This window comes from Panthera pardus, unplaced genomic scaffold (genome assembly GCF_024362965.1).
Source record: "Panthera pardus isolate Hobbes unplaced genomic scaffold, ASM2436296v1 HiC_scaffold_15, whole genome shotgun sequence".
NCBI classification, from domain to species: Eukaryota; Metazoa; Chordata; class Mammalia; order Carnivora; family Felidae; genus Panthera; species Panthera pardus.
The window spans coordinates 1,097,901-1,123,127 of record NW_026526710.1 but is presented as its reverse complement, the minus strand read 5'-3'; the positions used below and the strand labels follow the sequence as shown (position 1 = coordinate 1,123,127).

General features: G+C 43.7%; 1 protein-coding gene across 3 annotated transcripts; it reads left to right on the top strand.

The window, feature by feature from the left end:
- Nucleotides 1–42: 42 nt before the first annotated feature.
- On the top strand, nt 43–24,962 carry GTF2H3 (general transcription factor IIH subunit 3). Of its 3 annotated transcripts, none has more exons than XM_053901937.1 (13): nt 43–138; nt 3,314–3,393; nt 10,165–10,271; nt 12,229–12,395; nt 14,587–14,649; nt 15,543–15,572; nt 15,720–15,748; nt 18,141–18,215; nt 19,264–19,317; nt 22,548–22,616; nt 23,013–23,148; nt 23,262–23,298; nt 23,385–24,962. In XM_053901937.1, the coding sequence occupies exons 1-13, from the start codon at nt 126–128 to the stop codon at nt 23,452–23,454; spliced, it is 930 nt and encodes a 309-aa protein (XP_053757912.1). In that variant the 5' UTR covers nt 43–125; the 3' UTR covers nt 23,455–24,962. The 3 variants fall into 3 exon arrangements, with proteins under 3 accessions (XP_053757912.1, XP_053757913.1, XP_053757914.1); XM_053901939.1 differs by having other exon boundaries at nt 113–209; XM_053901938.1 differs by lacking the exon at nt 22,548–22,616.
- The last annotated feature ends 265 nt before the right edge of the window (nt 24,963–25,227 follow it).

Genomic DNA, 25,227 nt, shown 5'->3' with positions numbered 1-25,227 from the left:
GTACGGCGCGAGGCCTGGGCGGAGCCGCCTTTGCGTCACGCGGCGGCGCCGGAAGTCGGGGTGCCCAGGAGCCGGGAGGAATACTTGGCTGCTTGCTGCCGGGGCGTGGGGGGATCCTGGCTGCCATGGTGTCAGACGGTGAGGGCCGTGCTGGGAGGGACCCCCCGACCCCGGGACTGGGCGGGCTCTGCCTTGCCAGGACCACCCAGGTGGAGCATTATGTCGGGGGCCGGGTGCAACGTGTTTGGTCTTTAGGGGAGTAGCAAAAGAATTCATTTATTCAGTAAATATTTCTGAACGGCGTCCTGTGTGCCAGGCGTTATTTCATGCGCTGCGCAGTACGGCTGAGAACATGACAGACAAGGGCCCTCGGGGAGGGTACGGGGAGGGTAGCGGGCGAGGCAGACAGTAGGCAAGTAAATAAGAATAGCTTCGAAGGGCGACAAGAGGTGTGAAGACGTATACTGGATGGTCGAGGCGCATCTACTTCCGATAAGAGCTCCGGTACTGAAACGGAGTCTTGAATGACTATGCGAAGGCGCCGTGGCAAGTTGAGCCACTGCGTTACAGTGAGATGGAAATGGGGAACTTGAGGGATAGAAAGGAGAGACTTTCATCCATACGTTAAACTACCAGTTGTAGAGCCTAATGTCTTAAGAAAAAAAAGAGACCAGCGTGGTGGAAGCGAAATGAGCTAAAAGGATGAGATCAGAGAGCTAGGCAGATGCATGGCCCTTGTGGGCCAAGGTAAAGAGGTTGAGCTTTGTTTTTAAGTGTAATATGAAGCCATTGTAGGGTCTCAAGCAAAGAGTTGGTACCATCTGATTTATAATTCAAAAACCTTTAAAAAATATTTATTTTTGAGAGAGAGACAGAGCATGAGTGGGGGAGGAGCAGAGAGAGAGAGACACACACAGAATCCGAAGCAGGTTCCAGGCCCTGAGCTGTCCGCACAGAGCCCGACATGGGGCTCGAACCCAGGAACCGTGCGATCGTGACCTAAGCCGAAGTCGGACGCTTAACCGACTGAGCCCCCCGGGCGTCCCTGATTTATAATTTTAAAAGGTCACTTTGACTGCTGTGTGGAGAAGGGACCGTGGCAGCAAGAGTGGAAATAGATCATTTCAGAGGCTGTAACAACTGCCCATGCTTCCTTTATCTTTTTTTAAGATACCCCAGGGCTGTGAGAGAGGCAGGCCTGGCGTGGCCCAAAGAAGGAAAAATCACAGGGCAGTGCCGGGTGTATGGATACCCGTCTCTCCTGAAAGGCAGCACTTTGTCTTCGTCTCAGGCTTCGGGTGGTGGCAGGGAGTGACCTTGAGAATTGTGGGATGGGGCCTCATGGGGAATGAGGCCAAAGGAGTGTGGGCTTACGGGTGGAGGCGTGTCTTTCACAGGAAGTCCTGTGAAAGACAGTTACTAAGTGCTGCTTCTGTGCTAGGCGTCTTTGTGCGTGTGGTTTGCATGTGTTATTTCACCCTAGGGTTAGCAAAAATCCTCATTCTGTAAGGAGTCCGGTCTGGCGGGCTAGATTTAGCAGAGCTGGCAACAGAGATCAGAAACACAACTAGCTGTAAAATGAGGCAGTGAGTTCTGAGTGTCGTTAAAAGAGGGTCAAAGCGGCCAGTGAGGCATTGAAAAGCTAGTCTTTAGAGTCCAGCAGACCTGTCTTCATAGCAGGGTGTTTGGCTACTTGCCAGCGGGTCATGTGACTTCGCGCCAGTTACTTTCATTTGCAGAGCAGGAATGCCATACTTCAGGTCCTCTAAGACGCTACCGATGATGAGATACGTTTTTATTTAGGATACCACTAAGAGAAATGTTATAAGATACCGTCCTGCTTTTAGCAACTGTTAAATGTTAAAAGAAAAAAAAAAAAAAAAAAAGAAAGAGGTGCACCTGGGTGGCTCAGTTGGTTAAGCGCCCGACTCCTGATCGCGGCTCTGGTCATGATCTCACGCTTCGTATGTTCGAGTCCTTCGAGTCCCCCATCGGGCTCTGCACCGACTGCTTGGAGTCTGCTTGGGATTCTTTGTCTCCCTCTCTCTGCCCCTCCCTCCCCCTAAAAAATATGTAAGTAAACATTTAAAAAAGAGAGAGAGGGTACGTGTTATAATTGATGATATTTCCCTCAGTATGTTGTCAGCACAGAATGCGATTCTAGTATTACATGTGCCAGTGGCTGATGCAGAGGACTCCTGTCCTCAGCTGGGGGAGACAGGACCTGTTGGAAGACCTGAGGAGGGTTCTTGGAGGAAAGAGGTAGCACTGGCTTAGGGCTTTGAAGGGTAAATAGGATTTGGATATGTGAGCAGAACTCTCCGAAGGAGTGAGGATTATCCGGATACAGGAGGTGGAACTGCAGGAAGGAGGTTTGGGGGGCAGGAAAGGCGTTACTGCTTTTTGCTATTAAACGAGCATCCTGGGTTTTTCATAACGGCAAGGACTTACGGGTTTGTGTGTCTCTCACCTCGGTTAGAATTTAGACTCCTTGAGGGCTTGAACCCAGTATCCCCAGCACCTGACACTGGTATTTAGTGACAGTGTTTGTTGAATGAATTCATGGTGTTGTTCGCCTGTCTAGTTGTGCCTAACTCTGGAGAGTAGCCTATTCCTAGTAAAATCTTTACTTAGCAATTGCTTTTCCCTCTTTGGTTTTCACCTTTTAAAAATTGGTTCCTGCGGTGCCTGGGTGGCTCAGTGGGTTAAGTGTCTGACCCTTGATCTCAGATCGGGTCTTGATCTCCGCGTTGTGAGTTCAAGCCCAGTGTTGGGCTCTGCCCTGGGCGTGGAGCCTAGTTAAAAAAAATTTTGGTTCCAAATCACAGTTGGCCTCGCTGCTAGTATATTTGATAGACTTGAGGCCAAACTGAGTCCAGTGTCTCCCTTCAACCCCTCCGTGCCTGAAATTCTACCACTGTTGCATATTAACTGGTTAATCGGTGCGTTCTGTGCTTGACCAGGCATTTAAAATGAATATTTGGGCTTCGTTTGTTAGGTATTTATTGGGCGTCTACCACATGTTAGGCAGTTGTGCTACAAGCAGAGGAGGAAGAGTCCCCCCCTCACGGAGCTTCCGTTCTAGTGCATCAAAGATGTAGGGGTGCAGAGAGCAGGCAAGAGCCTGCTAAGGGCCCACAGAGCTTTAGATTATTAAAAGAACATGGCCTTTTGTTAATTTCACGATTGTAGGTTGATACACATGTAAAGGCAAGTGGTGGTGCCTGGTGTGGGTTTAATTTACAAATTGGGAATGTTAGCTTTGCTCTGCTTCCGTGAGGCTAACGTTTTTATTTTTTGTTAATATTTTCAGAAGATGAATTGAATCTTCTGGTTATCATAGTTGATACCAACCCAATTTGGTGGGGGAAACAAGGATTAAAGGAATCTCAGGTAAGATTGCTTGAGGAGGCCTTTGGATAATTCTGGTTTAATTGAGTGTGTGTTTATATTGCTTTTTTTTAAAAAAAAAATCAGCTATAGTAAAGTCCTTTACATACCATAAAACTCATCCATTCTAATGTACAATTCGATGCTTTTTTAGTAAAAATCATAATAAAATAACGTAACCACCACCACACTTTCATCTTAGGCTATTTCTATCACCCCCAAAAAGTTCCCTCATGCCTGTTCACAGTCAGTGCTTCTACCCCCTAGTTGCAGGCAGCCAGTGATCTGCTATCTGTCTCTATGTTGCCTTTTCAGGACATTTCGCATATTCCATGCAATATGTAGGCCTTTAAAAAAAATCTATTTTGAAGTATTTTATTTTGAAATAATTACAGACTCATAAGAAATTGTTAAAAAAATGGTGCAGAGAGGCCCCGTGCACGCTTGCTCCGGCTTCCTCCGGTGGTAACACCTCCTGTATCTCAAGTACAGGAGTGAAGCCAGGAAACTGACACCAGTATGCTCTTCAGACCTTATTCGGATCACAACAGATTCCCATCCATGCGTGTGTACGTGCGGTGCTATGCTGTCCCTGTCGCATGTATAGATTTGTGGAACTACCACCACAGTCAGGACGAGAGTTGTTTCATCACAGTGCTCCTTTTTTTTATTTTTACTTTTTTTGAATGTTTATTTATTTTTGAAAGAGAGAGACAGAGTGTGAGCAGGGGAGAGGCAGAGAGAGAGGGAGACACAGAATCGGAAGCAGGTTCCAGACTCTGAGCTGTTAGCATAGAGCCTGATGTGGGGCTCGAACTTGTGAACTGTGATATGATATCATGACCTGATCTGAAGTAGGATGCTTAACCCACTGAGCCATCCGGGCCCCCCGTCACTTGTGTTCCTTTTATAGTTGCTACACCTGGGGCATCTGGGTCGTTCAGTTGGTTGAGTGTCCAACTCTTGCTTTCAGTTCAGGTCGTGATCCCAGGGTCGTGGGATGGAGCCCGTGTTGGGCTCCACACTGGGAGTGGAGCCTGCTTGAGATTCTCTCTCTCTCTCTCTCTCTCTCTCTCTCTCTCTCTCTCTCTCTCTCTCCTCTCTCTCTTTCTCTTTCTCTCTCTTTCTCTGTCTCTCTCTCTTTCTCTCCCCCTCCACCCATCTCCCCCAGTCATGCATTCTCTCTCTCTCTCTCAAATTAAAAAAAAAATAGTAATAATAATATAGTTGCTACACTTTAGACAGTCCTGGTCCCTAAACCCTAATAAATGCTGATCTAATCTGTTCTCCAGTGCTATAGTTCTGTTACGTAAATAGGTCATAAAGTGTGTAGCCTTTGAGGTTGGCTTTTTTCACTCAGCTGAATGCTCTTGGGGTGCCTGGCTGGCTCAGTCGGATAAGCGCCTGATGTCGGCTCAGGTCACGATCTTGGAGTTCATGAGTTTGAACCCTGCTGACAGCGCAGAGCCCACTTTGGGTCCTTTATCTGCCCCCCCCCGCCCCCCGTCTCTGCCCTACCCCACGCTCCACGCATGCGTGCTCTTTCTCTCAAAAATAAAATTAAACATTTAAAAACAAAACAGAATGCCCTTGATCCATCCAGGTTGTTCCATGTATCAAAGTTTGCCCTTTTTATGGCTGAGCGGTGTTCCGCGGACTGATATGCCACAGCTCGTTTCGTCACTCACCTGGTAAAGCTTTGGCATTTGGGTGGTTTTCTTCAGGTTTTGGTTACTACATAAAAAGCTGCTCTGAAGATTTGAATGGAGGTTTTTGGGTGGATGTCAGTTTTCATTTCTGTGGGATGAATGTCCAGGATCGCAGCTGCGTGATGATCGCACGTTTGGTTGGATGAGAAACTGCTGTACTGTTTTCTAGAATGGCTGTACGCTCCCACCAGCAAGCGTGAGGGATCCCGTTTGTCCCTCTCCTCACCGGCGTTTGATGTGGTCGCTGTCTTTTATATTAGCCGTTGTAATGAGCATGGAATGCCACCTTATCGTGGTCTTAATCGCATTTCCTTAATAGCTAGACATGCTGCACATCTTCTCGTAGGCTTATTTGCCACACAGATCGGCCTCCTCACGTGTCTTTTCATGTCGTTAGTCCATTTTCTCATTGGGGTGTTAGGGTTATTTTTAACTATTGAATTTCGAGATTTGAAAAACATGTCCTAGATATAAGCCCTTTGTCAGATATCTTGCTGGCAAGTATTTTCTCCCAAGCTTTAGCTTGTCTTTTTATCCTCTTCTGGTGGCCTCTCACGGAGCAGAAAATTTTCAATTTTGATCAAGCCCGGTTTCTCGATATTTAAAAAATGCAGCTTGTGCTTCTGGTGCTATAAGAATTCTCAGCCTTGCTCTAGGTCTTAAAGATTTTCTGCAGCGTTTTCTGTGAAACGTTCTACGTGTAAATGCATAATCCAGGAGGGCCGGCTCAGTCCACAGAGCGTGCAGCTCATGATCTCCGGGTCGAGAGTTCGAGCCTCACGTTGGGGGGCGGGGGTAGAGATTACTTAAAAATGAAATCCTAGAGAAAACGACCAAATAAATCCACAATCCACTTTGAATTATTTTTTTTGAACAAGCTGTGAAATTTAAGTTGAGCTTTCATTTTTTTGCCTCTGTGTAACCCATTTGCTCCGGCGCCAGATTTGAAAAGATTACCTTTTCCCCACTGAATGGCTTTTGCAGCCTCGTCAGAAATCACTTGGGTGATGGGTTTATTGGGTGACTTGGGTGTGGGTTTATTTCTGGGTGCTCTTTCTGTTCCTTTGCGCTCTCTGTCTCTCCCTCCACCGGTACCACAGAGTGTTGATTAAGATAGCTAGATAGTAAGTCTTGGGCTCCAGCTGGCTGGTTCCTCCCGCTTTCTTCTTCTTTTTCAAAATTATTTTTTTTAACTATTCTAGTTCCTTTGCATTTCCATATAAATTAAAAGAAATGAATGTTTATATTATTTTTGACGGGGGTGGGGAGTGCAGAGAGAGACACAGACAGAGACAGAGAGACAGAGAATCGAAGCAGGCTCCAGGCTCCAAGGTGTCAGCACAGAGCCCGTCATGGGGCTCGAGCCCATGAACCACGAGATCATGACCTGAGCCAAAGTCAGACGCTCAACCGACTGAGCCGCCCAGGCGTCCCACCTTTGGCTGGTTTTGACACAAGAGTGATACTGGCTTCGTAAGATGAATTGGGAAGTCTTCTTTTCTGTTTTCTGGAACAGATTATTTTGAATTTGGTATCAATTCTTTATTTTTTTATTTTATTTTTTTTAATTAAAAAAGATTTTTTTAATGTTTATTTTTATTTATTAAAAAAAATTTTTTTTAATGTTTATTTATTTTTGACAGTGAGAGACAGAGCATGAGCAGGGGAGGGTCAGGGAGAGAGCAGGAGACCCAGAATCAGAAGCAGGCTCCAGGCTTTGAGCTGTCAGCACAGAGCCCGATGTGGGGCTCCAACCCATGAACTGCGAGATCATGACCTGAGCCGAAGCCGGACGTTCAACCGACTGAGCCACCCAGGCGCCCCCAAAAATGTTTATTTTTGAGAGCAAGAGAGACAGAGTGCAAGCAGGGGAGGGGCAGAGAGAGAGAGGGAGACATAGAATCTGAAACAGGCTCCAGGCTCCGAGCTGTCAGCACAGAGCCTGACGCAGGCTCAGACTCGGGAAGAGAGGGATCATGACCTGAGCCAAAGTCAGACACTTAACTGACTGAGCCACCCAGGCACGCCAGGTGTCCATTCTTGAAATGCCAATGAAATCATCTGGGCCTGGAGTTTGCTTTTGGGGGAGGTTTTAAACTATGAATTAAATTTTTAATGGTTATTAAAGTTTTGAATGATGTTTTTCCTATCGGGTGAGTTTTGGTTATATGCACTATTTTGATTTTGTTTTCCACTTAATATTTTTGAGGTTCATCCATGTTGTAGTACGTATTGCTGGTTCCTTTTTATTACTGAATAGTATTTTATTGTGTGGCTATACCTCTTGTTCATCTGTTCATGAATGTTTGGATTGTTTCCACTTTTTGATTGTTAGGAATAATGCTCAAATAATTCTCAAACAAGTCTTTGTGGACATATGTTTGCATTTCTCTTGAGTAGCTAGATGCCTATGAGTTGAGTTGCTGGGTCATGTGGTGAGTTTAGTTTTAACTTTTTAAGATGCTGCCAGACTTAAAGAGTGGAGTGGGTACGCCGTTTTCGATTCCTTTGAGAGGTGTGTAAGAGTTGTAGTTTCTTCACATCCTTGCCAACACATGTCTTTTTTTAAATAATCATTCTAGTAAGTAAGTAGTGGTGTCTCATTGGGGTTTTAATTTGCATTTCCTTCATGACTGTTATATATACAGATATAATGTATGTGTATTATGTATATAGTGTATGCTTATTAGGCGTCATATTTTCTTTTTTTTTTAAGTTTATTTATTTATTTTGAGAGAGAAAGAGAGACTGTGAGCGGGGGAAGGGCAGAGAGAGGGGCAGATAGAGAATCCCAAGCAGGCTCCATGGTGTCGGTGCAGAGCCTGACATGGGGCTCGATCTCACATACCATGAGATCATGACCTGAGCCGAGATCGAGAGTCAGACAATTGACAGACTGAGCCACCCTGGCGCCCCGTCATATTTTTTTAGTTGAAATGCATATTCAGTTATTACGCCCAATTTTAAAATTGGGCTGTTTGTTTTCTTATTACTGAATTGTAAGAATTCTTCATATATTCTGGATATAAGTCTTTTTCCAAGTATATGATTCACAGATATTTTCTCCGGATCTGTGACTTTGTGACCTGTCTCTTCATTTTCTTAATGGTGTCTTTTTTAAAGTCAGCTTTATCCAGGGGCATCTGGCTGGCTTAGTTGGTAGAGCATGCAACTTGTGATCTTGGGGTCTTGAGTTCAAGCCCCACATTGGGCGTAGAGCACACTTAAAAAAAGTAAATAAAAAGAAAAATCAAAGTTAAAATCGGCTGTATTGAGATATAACTGACATGCAATGGATAGCATATATTTAAAGTGTTCAGTTTGATATGTTTTTGTATATGTTTACATTCATGAAATTATCATCACAATCAAAATAATGAACATATAAATCTGTGAAGTTTCATCATGTTCCTTTATCCTGCCTACTTCTCTCTGCTGGTCTTTGCCCCTGGGCAACCAGTCATCTGTTTTGTCATTATAGACTAGTTTGCATTTTCTGGATTTTTATATAAATGGAATCAAACAATATGTAGTGGGATTTCTTTTGGTCTCATTTCTTTACTCAGCATAATTATTTTGAGATCTGTCCAAGTTGTTACAGTAATGCATTCCTTTTTATTGTTGTTGAATAGTTTTCCATCGTATAGACCAGCACATCACTGCATATTACCCTATTACGCCTCAAAAAACTTTTATTTTGAACTCTCATCAGTGGAATATGAGAATTCCTTTTTTTTTTTTGTACCCAAATAAGATGTTCTCTTGCCTTGTTTTTGTTTTGTTTTGTTTTTAAATTTTTAAGCTTATTTATTTTGAGAGAGAGAGAGAGAGAGAGAGAGCACAAGCAGGGGAGGGGCAGAGAGAGGGAGAGAGAGAATCCCAAGCAGACTCTGCACTGTCAGTGTGGAGCCAGACATGGGGCTCAAACTCACAAACTGTGAGATCATGACCTTAGCCGAAACGAAGAGTCAGATGCTTAACCAGCTGAGCCACCCAGGTGCCCCCCTCTTCTTTCTTAAGTTTATTTATTTATTTTTGAGAGACGGGGGCTTGGCAGAGAGAGAGAGAGAGAGAGAGAGAGAGAGAGAGGAAATCCCAAGCATACTCTGTGCTGTCAGCATGGAGCTCAATGCAGGACTTGATCTCACAAAAGGTGAGATCACGACCAGGGCTGAAATCAAGAGGCAGACGCTTGACTGACTGAGTCACCCTGGCACTTCTCTCTTTCCTTGTCTTATCTTTTGCCCATAGGATGTACCATAAAAGTTATCTCAGTTTGCTTTTAGTATATTTGATGGCCCATTCTCTCTTGGGGCATTGCACATTTTCCTCTCTGGGTATTATTTTTTTTAATGATTTGTGGATACTCTTTATATTAGAAAGTTCACCTTTTGCTTGTCATATATTGCAGTTTTTTTTTCCAGTTTGTAATTTGCCTTTCACTTTTGTTTATAGTCACTTTTTTTGCCATATAGAAATTTTAATAGGTTTGTTGTACTTTTTTTAAATAAAGTGGAATTTATCAGTGTTTTATTTGCTGCCTGAAGTATTTTTTCCTTTAAGAGAAACATGCTTTATTCCAGGATTATAAATATATTCACCTACATGTTTTAGTAATATTAGTGCTTAAGAAAATGTAAGCTCGATGGAAGAAGGGATCTTTGCCTGGCATATAACAGGTGCTTAGCATACTTAGTGACTGAATGAATGGAAAACTTTTACAAATCACTAATTTAATCGGTATGTATATTAATCATCTGTTCTGCGTGGTGGTAGTTTTCTAGTAATTTTATCATAGAATGTGTAACATGTTTGTTTTCCTTAAATGTCGTACAGAAAATATTTGTGGAATAATGCACTGATGTAGAAATCATTTCAGATAAATAAAATTAGAAAACTAACTTTCAAGTGTTTTGGTTTATGGCTTTGGAGGAGGGGGTTCCTGAGCGAGTTTCAGCAGTGAATAATTGTCTAAAATTTAAATGAAGTCTTTATCATTTCAAGACCTAACCTAGTTATTTGGGTACCTGCTTTATCTTTTCTTATGGTTTCTATTTTTCAACAGTTTACTTTATCAAAATGCATAGATGCTGTGATGGTGCTGGGAAATTCTCATTTATTCATGAATCGTTCCAACAAACTTGCCGTGATAGCAAGCCACATTCAAGAAAGGTATGACTGTCGTGAGTACCTGTTCAGGGCTTCACACTTGTGAGATTTTGATGCCAGTCGGCATGTACTGTTCCTTTCCTGTAGTGCAAAAAAGATATTTTTCTATAGCGTTGAACAATACTGACAGCGTCAAGAATCAGTACGTGTACCTTTGAAAGGAATGAGTGTCGGAAACCTCATTAGCTGACATCTGATAGAGTTGCATCATGTGCACAGGTAACTTACATGGAGTCAGCCATACTCTGTAGGCAAAGAACAGGGACGATTATCAAGTGGGGCAGGTCGCTCCTATCCTGTTGTCCTTGTGGGTCTGCTCCAGAGGGCAGGTGTGATTCCGCTTCCTCTCAGCCAGTCTTGACTCCTGCGTACTTCTCAGAGTGTAATATTTTACTGCTCTGGGTGTGATTCTGGTGTTTACAGATGAGGGTTTTTCTTGTTATGTAGGCTTTTAACTGAGGCCAACTGTCCCATCTGGTGCTCAGCAGAAGAAACAGTTAACTTAATTTTTCTTTTCTTTTCTTTTCTTTTCTTTTCTTTTCTTTTCTTTTCTTTTCTTTTCTTTTCTTTCCTTTCCTTTCCTTTCCTTTCCTTTCCTTTCCTTTTCTTTCCTTTTCTTTTCTTTCTGTCTCTTTCTATCTTTCTGCCTTTTTTAATGTTTATTTATTTAATTTCGAGAGAGGGAGGGCACAGGTAGGGGAGGGGCAGAGAGAGGGGGAGACACCGAATCCGAAGTAGGCTCCGGGCTCCGAGCGGTCGGCACTGAGCCCGATGTGGGGCTCGAACCCACAAACTATGAGATCATGACCTGAGCCAAAGTCAGATACTCAACTAACTGAGCCGTCCAGGCGCCCCAACAGTGACCTTTTCTAACACGAGTGTAGAACCTGGCTGCACGTGAGTCACGTCGGGACGGGTGTGTAGGTGTGGAGCTTCCCTGCAGACATGACCGTGTACACGGTACATATTTTCACTGTTAATTTTGACCATATTTACTCTGCGCGCATACACTGACCATAGAATCTGATTCTCCGGGCAAGACACAGTTCTTGTGTGTCTTAACTAGATGTCAGTCACATTGTGGGAGAAGTGACTCTCGTGTACCAGCCTGTTTCATATGAGGTGGGTGATCCTCCGTCCTCGTTTCTCGGGGCTGCTCTCTCGGCTGTGTCGAAAGAGCCCGTGAGCCACCAAGTAAGTGCCCTCGCTCCCATGATCACCATGCAGTTTTCAGAGGGGCGCCTGGGTGGCTCAGTCGGTTAAGCGTCCGACTTCGGCTCAGGTCACAGTCTCGCGGTCCGTGAGTTCGAGCCCCGCGTCGGGCTCTGGGCTGATGGCTCAGAGCCTGGAGCCTGCTTCCAATTCTGTGTCTCCCTCTCTCTCTGCCCCTCCCCCGTTCATGCTCTGTCTCTTTCTGTCTCAAAAATAAATAAACGTTAAAAAAAAGTTAAAAAAAAAAAATTGAATGTAAGACACCTCACTGATTTGGTTAAGATATCAAAAGAAAAACTATAAAAGGCACAGTGGTCAGTTGTTAGAGAAATCAAAGCTGTGTTTTACAGGATTACTATAAAAATCATGAAGCACTGGGAGGATCTTTTCAGGACCAGATTTGTATTACGGGGGGTAGGTGAATACCCCTCAAATAGTAAACCAGCCCTAAGATAGAATTTGGTATGACTCTCCTCCCGACTGGCATCTGAGAAAGTAGGATGAGAACCACCTCGAAGCATGTCGAGAGACTGGGGCCGGCTTTATTTCCTCTCACTTTTGAGAAAACAGGGGGATCATTGAAACACTGTCCAGTGGTAGACTCGCGTTTGCCAATTATTATAGAATCTTGCGAGGCAGAATTGGCGTGGTTTTTGTTTGTTTTCTGTGCTGAATTTCATCTGGGTGTTCAGTGAGGACAGAGTCCTGGTGTAACTCGTGTTCCCCCCCCCCCCCCCCCCCGTTTCAGTCGATTCTTATATCCTGGGAAGAATGGCAGACTTGGAGACTTCTTTGGAGACCCCGGCAACCCTCCTTCTGAATTCAGCCCCTCAGGGAGCAAAGACGGCAAATACGAGTTGTTCACAGCAGCGAATGACGTCATTGCTGAAGAAATTAAAGATCTCATGACCAAGAGTAATGGATTTCTTTGCCCATTATATTTTTGTGCAATCGGCAGTTGAATGTGGAGGTCCTTGAGGCTCGCAGTCGAGAGACTTGGGGTTCCTGGGACTGTTTACTTGCGTTCTCTCTCTTTTCTTTTGTAAAATCATTTTCATCCAAGCCTGAGCCCCGGTTGCCTGACCTCGCCAGCCTCTCCCACTGTCCGCCAGCCTCTACTTCTTGAAACACACTCTTAGCGTCTAAGGATATCCTTTTGTCCTGTTTCTCCTCTTTTTAGGACCATTCTTCCATCTCTGACTTTTCCTTCATCTTGTCCCATAAAAAAATAGGTTTTTTAATTCTGCACATTATATTCTTCTTTTTTCTTCCTCTGTATGTTTTCATCCGCTCTTACCTTTAATTATCATTTCTATGTGAACACTTCCCAGTCTTGATCTTTAATGTAGCCTTTCTTCCAGCAAATGTCTCCACAGAGGGGTCCACAGTCTGGCTGACACACCCCAGACTGCGTTCATTATCTTTCCCTCCCAGTCACACCGCCATTTCCACCCCCAGTTTCTGCCACACCCCTCCACCTACGTTTCCAAATTCAAAGCGTTCATTTTTGACTCTTTGCTGCTCACATTCACCATCTAGTCAGCCATGATATCCCATTAGTTTAGCCTTAGAAGTACCTCCAAAATCTGCCTCCCAATTCTCTGTCATCTGGCTCAACCCCAGCACCGTTGGCATTTTGGGCTGGATAATTCTCTGTTGTGGGAACTGCCCTGTGCTTTGGAGGATATTTAGCAGCATCCCTGGCCTAGACCCATTAGATGCCATAACATCCCCCAGTTGTGATAACTAAATGTCTCAGACTTTGCCAAATATCCCCTATAGGGCACAGTTGCTCAGGTCGAGCACTGCTCCTCTAGATCATTGTAGTGGCTTCTGTTCACTGACTTCTGTCTGTCCCCATTCAGGTCTTTCCACTCATAGTTATCTTTCTGAAAATCAGAGCTGCTGTTTCCTGGCTTAAAGGCTGTTACTGGTTCCCTATTGCCCGTAGGCTGTGTTTTTTAAACCGTAGCCCGTGTCAGAATCACCTGGAAGGGAAAGGGAACTCTTTAGAGACAGGAAGTAGGTTCGTGGTTTCCTGGGGCCGGGGCAGCACCATGCGATTGGGACCGGCCCAAGGGATCTTTTGGGGTAAAAGGAAATGTTCTGAAATTGGGTTGTGGTAATTGTGTACAACTCTCTAAATTTACTAAAAACCACTGAATTGTTTTCTTAAAAGGAGTGAATTTTATGATCTGTCAGTTATACCCCAGTAAAGCTGGTAAAAGTCTCCTGGGGGCTTGTTAAAACAAAATGCTGGGTCCCACCCTGCAGTTTGTGATTCTGTGGGTCGAGGGTGGTCCCAAGAATTTGTGTGTCTGTTAAGTTCCTGGGTGATGCTCCTATACCTGGTTCCAGAATCACACTTCAAGAACCACTGGCCTCCAGGGTAAAGTCTCAACTTTTCAGTATGGTGTTCAAGACAGGATTCCTGGTCTGACCTCACCCACGGGCAGGGGTATCAGTGCTCCAGGACCAGCTGCAGGCCAGATGTCCATCTGGGATCTCCACCCTCTTGAGCTGCTTAACTCTTCACTCAAGGCGTCAAATAAGTTGCCAGCATCGTCCCTGCTTGCCACAGCTAGAGGGCTTGCTCGACCCGCTGTCCACAAGCCAGGCAGCTCTCCAAGGGCGGGAGGCAGAGGGGTGATGGGACGGAGGAGAGAGAGACTCAGATCAGGTGCTGTACATGACCTTTCGTCCCTTTTAGGTCATAACAAACCTGAACCTTTCCAGATAACCCCAGGGTGTTTCCTATTTATTTTTTATTGTGGTAGAATACACATAACATAAAATTTACTCTTTAGCCATTTAAAAATGTACGGTGCGGTGACATTAAGTACATTTACATGGTGTACAAACATCACCACTGTCCATTCCCAGAACTTATCCCAAACTGAGACTTTGTATCCCCTCAGAATATTTTAAATTGAGAAAATGTTAAAAATTGCTTATTTAAGCAATACTGAGAACAGATCTCTGTGTTTTTAAGCCTGATTCGGACATGTTGTCTGGTTTTATTCAGGATGAATGCTTTGGTTTGAAAATTATTTTAGTCCAAGAAAATGCCCAGTAATTGACTTTTTAACTTTATTATTATTTGCAGGTGACATAAAGGGTCAACATACGGAAACTCTGCTGGCGGGATCCCTCGCCAAAGCTCTTTGCTGTATCCTTGGTGTTTTAGTCGTTCAGAAGGTGTCTTGTGCATGAAACATACCTTTCTTGTGATAATTTTGAGAACCTTGGGTGTCCATATTAGTGAAAGGCTTGAGTATTCTAAAGTGGTGGGTAATCAAAAAATAGTTTATCTTGGCTTTAGAACATTTTTAAAATAAGCTGTACAAACTTGAAATGTAAAAAAAAGAAAACTCTTATTTTCTCTAGTATGTCCTGCTCCCAGCAGATTCTTGGGGGTGCTTGTATCTTGCAGCCTGGGGTGGGTGTGTTTGTTTCTTCTGCCTTCTGCAAATTAGTAACAGTGTGTTTGATTATAGGAGCCATTTACTGATCCTGAGGCTTAATTCGTGAGCGGGTTTTTCCACAGGCCCACAGGTTATTTGAACTTAGCGTAGAGTGAACACCTTCCTGAGCGTTTTGATGTTGTCTGTGTTTGTGTGATGTTCTCCTAGTCTTGTGTAATTTGATTTCTTTTTTGGGAGAGTACTGAGAGATTCCTCTGTCCTGGGCTTTGGGGGTGCCTCTCATCTGTGTGTGGTTTTCACATTCCTTACCTTATCTGGCTTATTGACTTACTGGTGGTCCCAGTATATTCACATGTAGGATGTGGTGGACAATCACAGAAGGATCATATCCTGGTAATTTTAATATTCTGGGACAAAGATCATGTTTTGGTCAGGTTACAAAGCCCAGTTAATTGCGGTTGGTAATTGGAAACCCCCAATCCCTCTTGTGTGTTTATTAACGTGGAAAGTGGAGCATTTCTTTTTTCAGCTAAGTGGATGCTGGATTGATTTAAAATTTGAGGTTATTTTCCCGTTTACTATAAATATCTATGAAATCAAATAATATTTTAAAATTCCTTAATGCTAAAAAAATAAGATATTCACAGAATGAACAAGGAGGTTAAAGGTAGGAGTCTATGGTTTTTTGTGAGGCCTGTAATCCTTATCTTACTGCTATAATTTTGGTGGACTGTTTAAAAAAATTGGTTGGAAAACCTTATAATACGTTTAATAAGATTCAGTTAAATTGTAATCTGTTTTTATCTTTTTATAGATAATCAAGAAATGAAATCGAGGATTTTGGTAAGATTAAGAAAAAATCAGTACTGTGTTTATATACCAATGGCAGCCTATTAGAAAGCATAACGGGAAGTAAGACCCATTTATCTATTTATTTTTTTAGTTTTCTTATTTTGAGAGAGAGAGCAAAGGGGGGGGCAGAGAAAGAGGAAGAGAGAGAATCCCAAGTAGGCTCCACGCTATTAGTGCTGAGCCCTGCACATGACTGTGAGATCATGACCTGAGCCGAAATCAAGAGCTAGACAGACATTTAACCAACTGAGCCAGCCAGGTGCCCCAAGACCCATTTATAATAAATATTGAATATCCAGAATAAATCAACAATGTGTAAAACTGATTATGATGAAAAACTAAAACTCTGAGAGACATGAGAGAATTGAATGGAGAGCCAAATTTTACTCTTGGATGTCAATTTTTCCAAAGTTAAACTATAAATTTAATGCATTCTCAGAATATTAATGAGGTTTTTTTAATTTTTCATAGCAGAGTGGGGGGAATTAAATTCAAGAGTAAGGGGTCCCTGGCTGGCTCAGTTGGTAGAGTGTGTGACTCTTGATCTTGGCTTGTCAGTTTGAGCCCCACATCGAATGTAGAGATTACTTAAAAATAAAATCTTAAAAAAAAAAAAAAAAAAAGAAAAATTCAACAGTTTATCTGGAAAAATAAATCAATGAGAATAGACAAATGCTTTCTGAAAGAGAATAATAAGCAGGAACTTGCCCTGTCAGGCATTAAAGCACATGGCAAACCTGTAGTAACACTGTGATTCTGGCACAGTAGTAGACACAGGGTAAATGGAAAAGACTAGAATCCAGAGAAAAACCAGGTCAATGGAGTTCTTTGACTTGTGGAAAGGAAGCCCTTAAGTTTGTGGCAAGAAAATGAATTATTCAGTTGAAGGTAATGGGCCAATTGGTTGGCCATTTGGGGGAAAACCCACCTAGAGCTCATGCCCACATCTAAATCTTGTAAATCAAATCAAATAAATCTAGTAAATCAAACATTTCACTGTAAAAATTCAAGTCATAAAAGCACTGGAAGAAAATACCTGTTTATATGCATCTTGGATAGGGAAGGACCTTGCTGAGCATGATGTGAAACTTTAAAGAAAACCTGAAGACCTCAAAAAAAATAAGCCCCCAAAACAAGAAGGAAAGGAAAACTATTAGGAAAAGTATTTTCAGCATAGCTGCCTAAGAGAGGATTAATGTCATGGTTCTAAAAATGAAAAAGGGCTCTAAACTAAGTTTTAAAAGTTAAGGTTTACTGTAAAGAAACAGGTAGACGATATGAGCAATCTGCAGAAGAAGGAATGTGGATGGCCAGTTAGCGCTTGAGAAGTCGTCCAGCCTTCCTAGTAAGCGCAGAAGTATAAACGTCCAGTAACGGGGTTTTCGTTGTTTCCTTCTTGCTCAGCACAAACGGGCAGTTCCCAGGGATGATGGGAGTGTTGGCGATTGGTTATTCTCTTGAATTGCAATGGAGGGTAAATTGGTACAACTGTTTTGGAGGAAAGTTTGGTAACCTCTGTCAAGATTTAATGTGCATATACTTTAGCAATCTCCCTGATTACTTTTGGAGCTAGTCGGGGTCGTGTAAAGTGTGTATGTGGGTGCTCATGAGAGCACTGTTTAAAACTCAGGATTGGAAACTGCTTCAGTGTCCTCTGTAGATATTTGGTTAGAGAGCAGAAATCTATGAAGTCAGCACGAAGGAGGATGTACATGCAAATTCATTGATACAAGATTTCCTCCCCAGGTACTGTGGAATCAAAATGCAGATTGCAGGGGGTGCCTGCATGGTAGAGCATGTGACTCTTTTTTTTTTTTTTTTTAATGTTTATTTATTTTTGAGAGAGAGAGACAGAATGTGAGCAGGCGAGGGTCAGAGAGAGAGAGGGAGACACAGAATCGGAAGCAGGCTCCAGGCTCTGAGCTGTCAGCACAGAGCCCGACACGGGACTCGAACCCACGAGCTGTGAGATCATGACCCGAGCCGAAGTTGGACACTTAACCGACTGAGCCACCCAGGGGGCCCGAGCACGTAACTCTTGATCTTGGGGTCGTGGGTTTGAGCCCCACATTGGGTGTGGAGTTTGTTTTTTAAAAAAAGAGCAGTTTCCTGAACACTAGGTGATCATCCTGGGGTGTGTGTGTGTGTGTGTGTGTGTGTGTGTGTGTGTGTATTTTGGGTGTGAGGGTATATATGTGCCCCAACAGGTGCTCTCTAGAAACTATCGAACAAGGATCCTCTCTTGAGCGGTAGGGTCTGGGGGAAATTGCTGCAGTCATCTTTATGCTATAGATAGTATGTAATAATGGTAACGAGGCAGATGAATTCTAATTCAGAGAACTTGGCTGTACCCGCAAGGTATTCACGTGGATATGATTTCCAGGTGATTAAGGCTGCGGAAGACAGCGCACTGCAGTACATGAACTTCATGAATGTCATTTTCGCAGCACAGAAGCAGGTGAATTGGGAGTATTTTTTCTTTGCAATTTTTTTTTAAATTCCAGTTAGTTCCCATACAGTGTAATACTAGTTTCGGGGGTACAGTCTAGGGATTCAGCACTCACATGACACCCTGTGCTCATCACCTGTTTCTCCCCCCTCCCCCCGTCCTCACTCCCCCCCCCCCCCCCCCCCCCCGTAACCATTAGTTCTCTGTAGTTAAGAGTCTGTTTCTTAGTTTGCCTGCCTTTCTCTCTTTCCCCCTCCCCCCGCTAGGGAGAGCATTCTTTTTAAAGAATATTTGTTTCCTTATGAAGGAATTAATTTTATTTTTTGAATGACCTCCATAGAAAGGTAGTCTGACTAACTGGCCTCATCAGTGGATTAGGAATCTGGAATTCATATTTTGTACTAGTCGTTTCTTTGTTTTGGGTCCTGGAGCCCATGAGAATCCGAGGGGTCCCCAGAAAAAGGTACTCTGAAACCCAGTTTTGCATTTAGTTTCGTGGAATTCGTGGAACCCTTGTCTAGCCCATCCTTGGACCCATCTTTGGGCCTCAGGCTAAGAATCCCTACTTTGCAATTCACGCCATCCCTTGCCTCAGTTTCTCTATCTGTGTGCGTGGGGAGGTCTTAGAAAGATTTGATATTTTTACCTGGCAAATATTTGAGTGAATTGTCACTAATTCAAATGAATTATCACTAAGACATTTTCTTCTTTGACATGTTAAGAAAAACTTTCTTAAAGCTTCAGTTTTAAGCCCCACATGCTCCCATGTCCATGCGTAATATTCTCCATGTTGGAGCAGCCGCATGCTGTAGTGAAAGACCCTGGGCTTTGGGGACAGGCAGACTGGAGGGGGCGGGTGACAGCACTGCCTTCTACCGGCTCTGTGACCGCGGCCTGGCCAGGGCCTGGGTGCTTCAGCTGCAGATGCGCAGTATCTACCTTGTAGAGTATCCTGTGGATCACGTAAGGCATTTTGAGAGTGTAGCACACAGTAGTTACCCGGTGTAAGCTAGTCATTCTTATTCCTCTTATCATGTGTCCGGAATGTTCGTTTCAGAATATTTTGATCGATGCCTGTGTTTTAGACTCGGATTCGGGACTCCTCCAACAGGTACGTGTTCAAGGAAAGCGCGGTGGGGGTGGTCCAGGGAGCACGGTGTGCTCTCTTGATTTCTTGGGAATGCTTCTCACCGGCCTGCACCCGGTTGCAGGGTTGGCCTGTGTGCTGCTGCAGCTTGGGGCACTCGCATTTCCTGGTCCTTGTTTTAGTTGATTTTTCTTACTGAAGTATAGTTGACACGCGGCGTCACAGCAGTTTCAGGTGAACGGCTCTCCGCTTCCTTGAAAATGTTTGTTTATGCTCCACACAGTGACTTTGATTGGTTCTGTGAAAGTGACTCACACATTGAAATGAAGTCCAACGACACAGGAAAGTATTTTTTAAAGGGGAAAAAAAAAATCCCTTCAAATCCTGTCGCCTTCAAATTACCGTTGTTAATCTTAGGCGAACAGCATGACAGATCTCTCTCTACACAAGGTATAGGTGGAAGAATGATCACCAAGTAGAGCGTTTTATAAAGACTGGATCATAACTCCACATCTGTGCTGTCCTACGTGATAGTTACATGGCTGTTGAGCTCTTGAAATGAGTCTGGTCTGAATCGAGATGTGCCGTTAAGTGCAAGATAAACAGTGAATTTCAAAGACGTAGTGTGAAGAACAGAATGTAAAGATTTCTGAATTGATTACGTGTTAAAACGATAATACTCTGAATATACCGAGTTAAATAAAATGTTATTAAAATTAATTTTATCTGTTTTTTTCCCCTTTTTTATGCGGCTAGAAAATGTTAAATTTCACATTATTGCCCACATTATATTTCTGTTGGATGGCACTGTTGGATGTTGCTTTTTAATCAAACGTGTGGAAAAGAGGTTTAATTAAATCAAAAAGGGGGGGAAGAAGACTAAAGATACTGCTGAACTTCAGATAAATGTTTTTTGACCACAAGAAATATTATTTCCTAAAAGATCAGTTAAAAGCACAAAACTGGAAAACGCGGAGTTTAGGTTACTACTGAGGATGCGGAGTACGAGATACAGTTGGAAAGCACACTAGAGTCAGAGGTTCTGGAACGATCTTATTTCTTAAACTTGGCGGTAGGTACATGGTGTTCGTTGTATCAAAACCATACTTCCATGTTATGTATGTATAGTCTTGTGCGTATGGTTATATCTCAGAATTAAAAAACCAAAAAGGTTGAGTACGTGTTTTAACTGCACGTTTCAGCCTACACAGCGTCTGCTAACTCCTAGAAGATCTTGCCTGTGCCATGAATTTAGATACCCGCTCTGCGGGACGCCTGGGGGGCTCAGTCAGTTAAATGTCCGACTTCAGCTCAGGTCACGATCTGGAGGTTTGTGGGTTCGAGTCCCGCGTCGGGCTCTGTGCTGACAGCTCGGGGCCTGGAGCCTGTTTTGGATTGTGTGTCTCCCCCTCTCTCTCTACCCCTCCTCTGCTCACGCTCTGTTTCTCTCTCTCTCTCTCTCTCTCTCTCCTCTCTCTCTCTCTCTCTCTCTCCCCCTCTCCCTCTCCCTCTCTCTCTCTCCCTCTCCCTCTCTCCCTCTCCCTCTCCCTCTCCCTCTCCCTCTCCCTCTCCCTCTCCCTCTCCCTCTCCCTCTCCCCCTCCCTCCCTCCCTCCTTCTCTCTCCCTCTCAAAAATGAATAAACATTAAAAAAAATAAATAAAAGGAAAAAATCCCAGCTCTGCCTCCCTGGCCCTCACATTTATATGCGTGGGTCAGACACAGGCTCTGTGGGTTCCAGACTTGAGTATTCAGCTGTATATGCGCATCTCCCCCTGGACCGCCAGCAGCATGTCAGGTTTCACATGTCAAAATCGGAACTTGAGGTTTTCATGCTGCCTCCCAGGGGCATCCCCATCTCAGCAACTGGCAGCTCAGACCGTCAGCGCCTCAGGCCACAATTCTGACTCTAACTTGTTTCTTCTCTTCTTCTCCTTTCCTACCCTTGCAAATCTTGTCGGTTTGATCTTTGAAATAGTCTCTGAATCCCACCGTGTGTCTTCCGCTTCATACTACCACTCAAGCGGAAGCTGGTAAGATCTGTTGACTGGCCTCTGTTTCCTTGCTGACGCCCACCCAAGTGGGTTCTCAGCACAGCGGTCAGAACGAAGCTTTCAAATCAGATCTTGTCACCCACCTGCTCAAAACCCTCCCGTGGCATCCCAGCGGGATGGACGAAAACCCAGAGTCTTCCCGTGGCCATCTGTACTCCCTACGCGATACGGTTTCCGGGTATCTTTTTGTCCGCGTGGCGTCTCCCACTTCGCTCCAGCCACACCGGGCTCCTTGCTGTTGCTTTCAAACCACGGGCCCGCTGCAGCCTGAGGCTGTCTGCACTTGCTGTTTCCTCTGCCTCTGAGGCTTTTCCTCATTTGAGTCACCTCCTCAGAGAAGCCTTCCCTGACTGTCTAGTGTCACTCCCCGTCCCCTTACCCAGCTTCATTTTTCTTCGTAGAAACGATAACTTGTGACGTTATTTCTGCGTTTACTTACCTGGTTGACTCTTCTGTCTTCCCCCGTTTGAACCCAAGCGTCCGTCAACAGATGAATGGGGTTAAGCAAATTGTGGTATAACCATACAATAGAATAGCATTTGGTCATGGAAAGGAATGAAGTGCTGATAACGTGCCACAACGCGGATGAACCTTGAAAACACGATGCTAAGGAAAGGACCCATGTTGCCTAAGTCCGTTGATCCGAAGTGTCCAGAATAGGCAGATCCATAGAGCTAGAGAGTGGACTAGTGGTAGCCCAGGACTAGAGGAAGGGGGTGGGAGTGACTGCTAACAGGTTTGGGGTTTCTTTTCGGAGTGAGGAAATGTTCCGGATCTAGATAGTGGTGACAGTTGCGTAACGCTGAATACAGTAAAAAGTAGTGAATTACACACTTTAAAAGGCTGAATTTTATGGCCTATGAAGTATCTCAAAGCTGTTGCTAAAAAATATAATGAAAACGAGTAAACATGGCAGGAATAAAGATTTTATCAGTAGCCAACACAGGAGAAAGGGCATATACTGTGCTACACTGAGGTCTTCAAAGGGTGAAAGAGTGGGGTGCCTGGGTGGGGGAGAAGATAGCTGGACACCTGGAGAGGTAGCGGGAAGCCTGTGGTCCTCCCTCACCCTGGGAGAACATTCCCTTTTGATTTGCTCAGTCATATCCTCCTTTGGAGACCTGACCTGGTGAGAATTCCATCCCTCTAGAAAAGCTTAAGCACGTGCCAGTTCGGCAGAGAGCCCTTTGTATGTCTTGCAGGCCTGTGACATCACAGGGGGACTGTACTTGAAGGTGCCTCAGATGCCCTCCCTCCTGCAGTATTTACTGGTAAGGAGCCTGACACCTGGAGTCCGAGGGACAGACCCCGTTTCCGGGGGAATGAATGGGAGCAAGGTGGCTGAGGCCAGTAATTGGAAGAAGAAGGAGCAAATGGTGGCCCCGGGGGTTTGGAACCTACAAGGGTGCACGCACTTCAGGTGGTCTCTGGAGGTGGCTGTGTGCAGAAGGTTGTAGGACTGTTCGCAGAACGGTGCCCGTGTGTGGATGTGCTGGGTCGCTGGGAGATGGATAAAAATGCATTTCTTGATGGACTTTTAAGGAAGATCCTAATTTATTCTCCTTAGTGTTCACTGGCTAATATTTGATATTTATATCCTGACTTCTGGTTACTTTTCCCCCATGTTCTAAATAAAATTATCTTCCTTGCCTTCCCCCCCCCCCCAGTGGGTTTTTCTTCCCGATCAAGATCAAAGATCTCAGTTAATCCTCCCACCCCCGATTCACGTGGACTACCGGGCTGCTTGCTTCTGTCATCGAAATCTTATTGAAATTGGCTATGTCTGTTCTGTGTGCTTGTCAAGTAAGTTCAAGCACAGGGTTGTCCTTTTGTGTGTTGTGCGGGGGTGGGGGGTGGTCAGAAAATAACTGTGGTTTTTTCCAACATCCTGTTTATTTTGTTTGTTCAATTTACAGTATTCTGCAATTTCAGTCCTATCTGCACCACCTGCGAGTAAGTATCCCCCGGCAGGCTGTGTGGCTGGCTCACACTGGAAAAGTCTAGAGCACTGAAGAGTGTGGTCCTCTGTGTCATTTCAGGACAGCCTTTAAGATTTCGCTGCCTCCGGTGCTGAAGGCCAAGAAAAAGAAACTGAAAGCATCAGCATGATCGTAAGATCCACCCGCCCCCACACTCTGCCCATCTTTTCGAGCCTATGAATAGAAATTGTATGGCAGAGTCTGTGTTGGGAAGGCCCCGAAAAAATACAGCATGTGTGGGATAATTTTTACTGACATTTCTTACAGGAAAGATTTCTAAACCATTATCCTCGTCCTGTGCTTTTGGGAGACTGCTTTTTTTGAGGGAGTCATTCTATGTAATGTACCCCAAATCGTTTCTGACTGGTTTTTGGCCACAAAGGGAGAAGAGAAGAAAGCACAAATCAGTTAGTGACTTTTTTTTTTTTTTTTTTTTTTAAATGAGGTGCTCATTTGTCAGTCAGCCCGTCCTGACTGATCACAGGCTTTGGACTCTGTTACCCGTGACTAGGTTCTTACTGTGAATGCACGACCCGTGACATTTGAGTGCAGTTTTGGAGAAAGCAACTGTGCGGTGATGGCATTATTCAACATAGACCATCCTCCTTGATTCCGCAGCTGACTTTTACAGTGGTCATGTAAATAAACTCCCGATTGTCGAAATTCAGATTAGCTGCAGATACAGATATGTTTTCTTTTCTCTGACATCATTCCGTGTCTGGACACAGTCATCCAAATAGTAACAGTTTGTCACCGAATAAGTAAGTGCAAAGTCCGATCTTGAGTGAGTGAGGAGAGTGGGTGCAGGACTCTGGCGGCAACTCTTTCTTCAGAGATAGTTGTGTGAGAGCTGATTTGTGAAAGCCGGTGTCTGGGTTCAGAGGGGGACTCTCTTGGGGAGAATGGATTTTTTTACGGTTCAGTGTGGTCCCCCAGATAGAATTCTTTCCTTTTGTAATGAGGGGAAAAAAAAAAAAAAGCAATAATGTTGGAGAACTGTTCTCTAGAAGCTTTGGGTTTACTACTGACAAATGCTAAAGGTTCAGAAGAAAAATTATTTGTAATTTCAATGAGAAAAAAACCCCTATTTTTTTATGTGAACTTGAAGTTATTAGCAGTCCTTTCAAATTCCAGTACAATGTAAGAAGGGCTTTCAGGAATGGTGGCTGGTTTGATTTGTTTTTAAAAGTATATTGACAAAAACAAACAGGTGTATACTGACTAAAACCTGAAGATTTTAATTTTTTCTTTATGCCATCTCAGAAGCTGAGTCTCGTTTAAGTAGTTTGGTACTTGGTTAGATGATTTCGGGTAGATTTTGTATTCTGGATTTATAACTTTGTTAATTACACACAGATTTTGGTGGTCACCTGGCAAGTATTTGTGAATCCTTAAGTTTGAAAATCTTGTTTGTCTTTTAAACATACTATTTAATATTTCATAGCCTAAGAGTAATGGAAATTGCTGTTTTAGGTCTAGGAGTCATCAGATACCTAAAAGACGAATAATTTCAAAGAAGCTGATCAGGTTTTTGTTTGAAATGTTTTGTGTACTGGCTTAATTCTGTTTAGGCTTTATTTTTAACTGTTGTTTTTATGGTTTATATAAATTTTTATAATAAAATAATTTAAATTTTCATATTTGCCTAAGTCATTTTCTCTTATTGTTTGTTTCATGCTAATTCAACTTATCTTAAAGTTTGTACTTTAACTGGATTTGGTCAAATGTCAGTCAAGTTTTTATTCAACTCTGAAGAACTTTTACTTATTTTTTTTTAATGTGTTAAAAAAATATTTTTTAATGTTTATTTATTTTTGAGAGAGAGAGAGAGGGAGAGACAAGAGCTTGAGTGGAGGAGGGACACAGGGAGAGGGAGACACAGAATCCGAAGGAGGCTCCAGGC

What these genes read in the sequence shown, in the direction of transcription:
- GTF2H3 (XM_053901937.1), top strand. An exon ending in AATGAACAAGGAGGTTAAAG is followed by an intron (nt 15,573 to 15,719) that starts GTAGGAGTCTAT and finishes ATCTTTTTATAG; the next exon opens with ATAATCAAGAAATGAAATCG. An exon ending in CCTATCTGCACCACCTGCGA is followed by an intron (nt 23,299 to 23,384) that starts GTAAGTATCCCC and finishes GTGTCATTTCAG; the next exon opens with GACAGCCTTTAAGATTTCGC.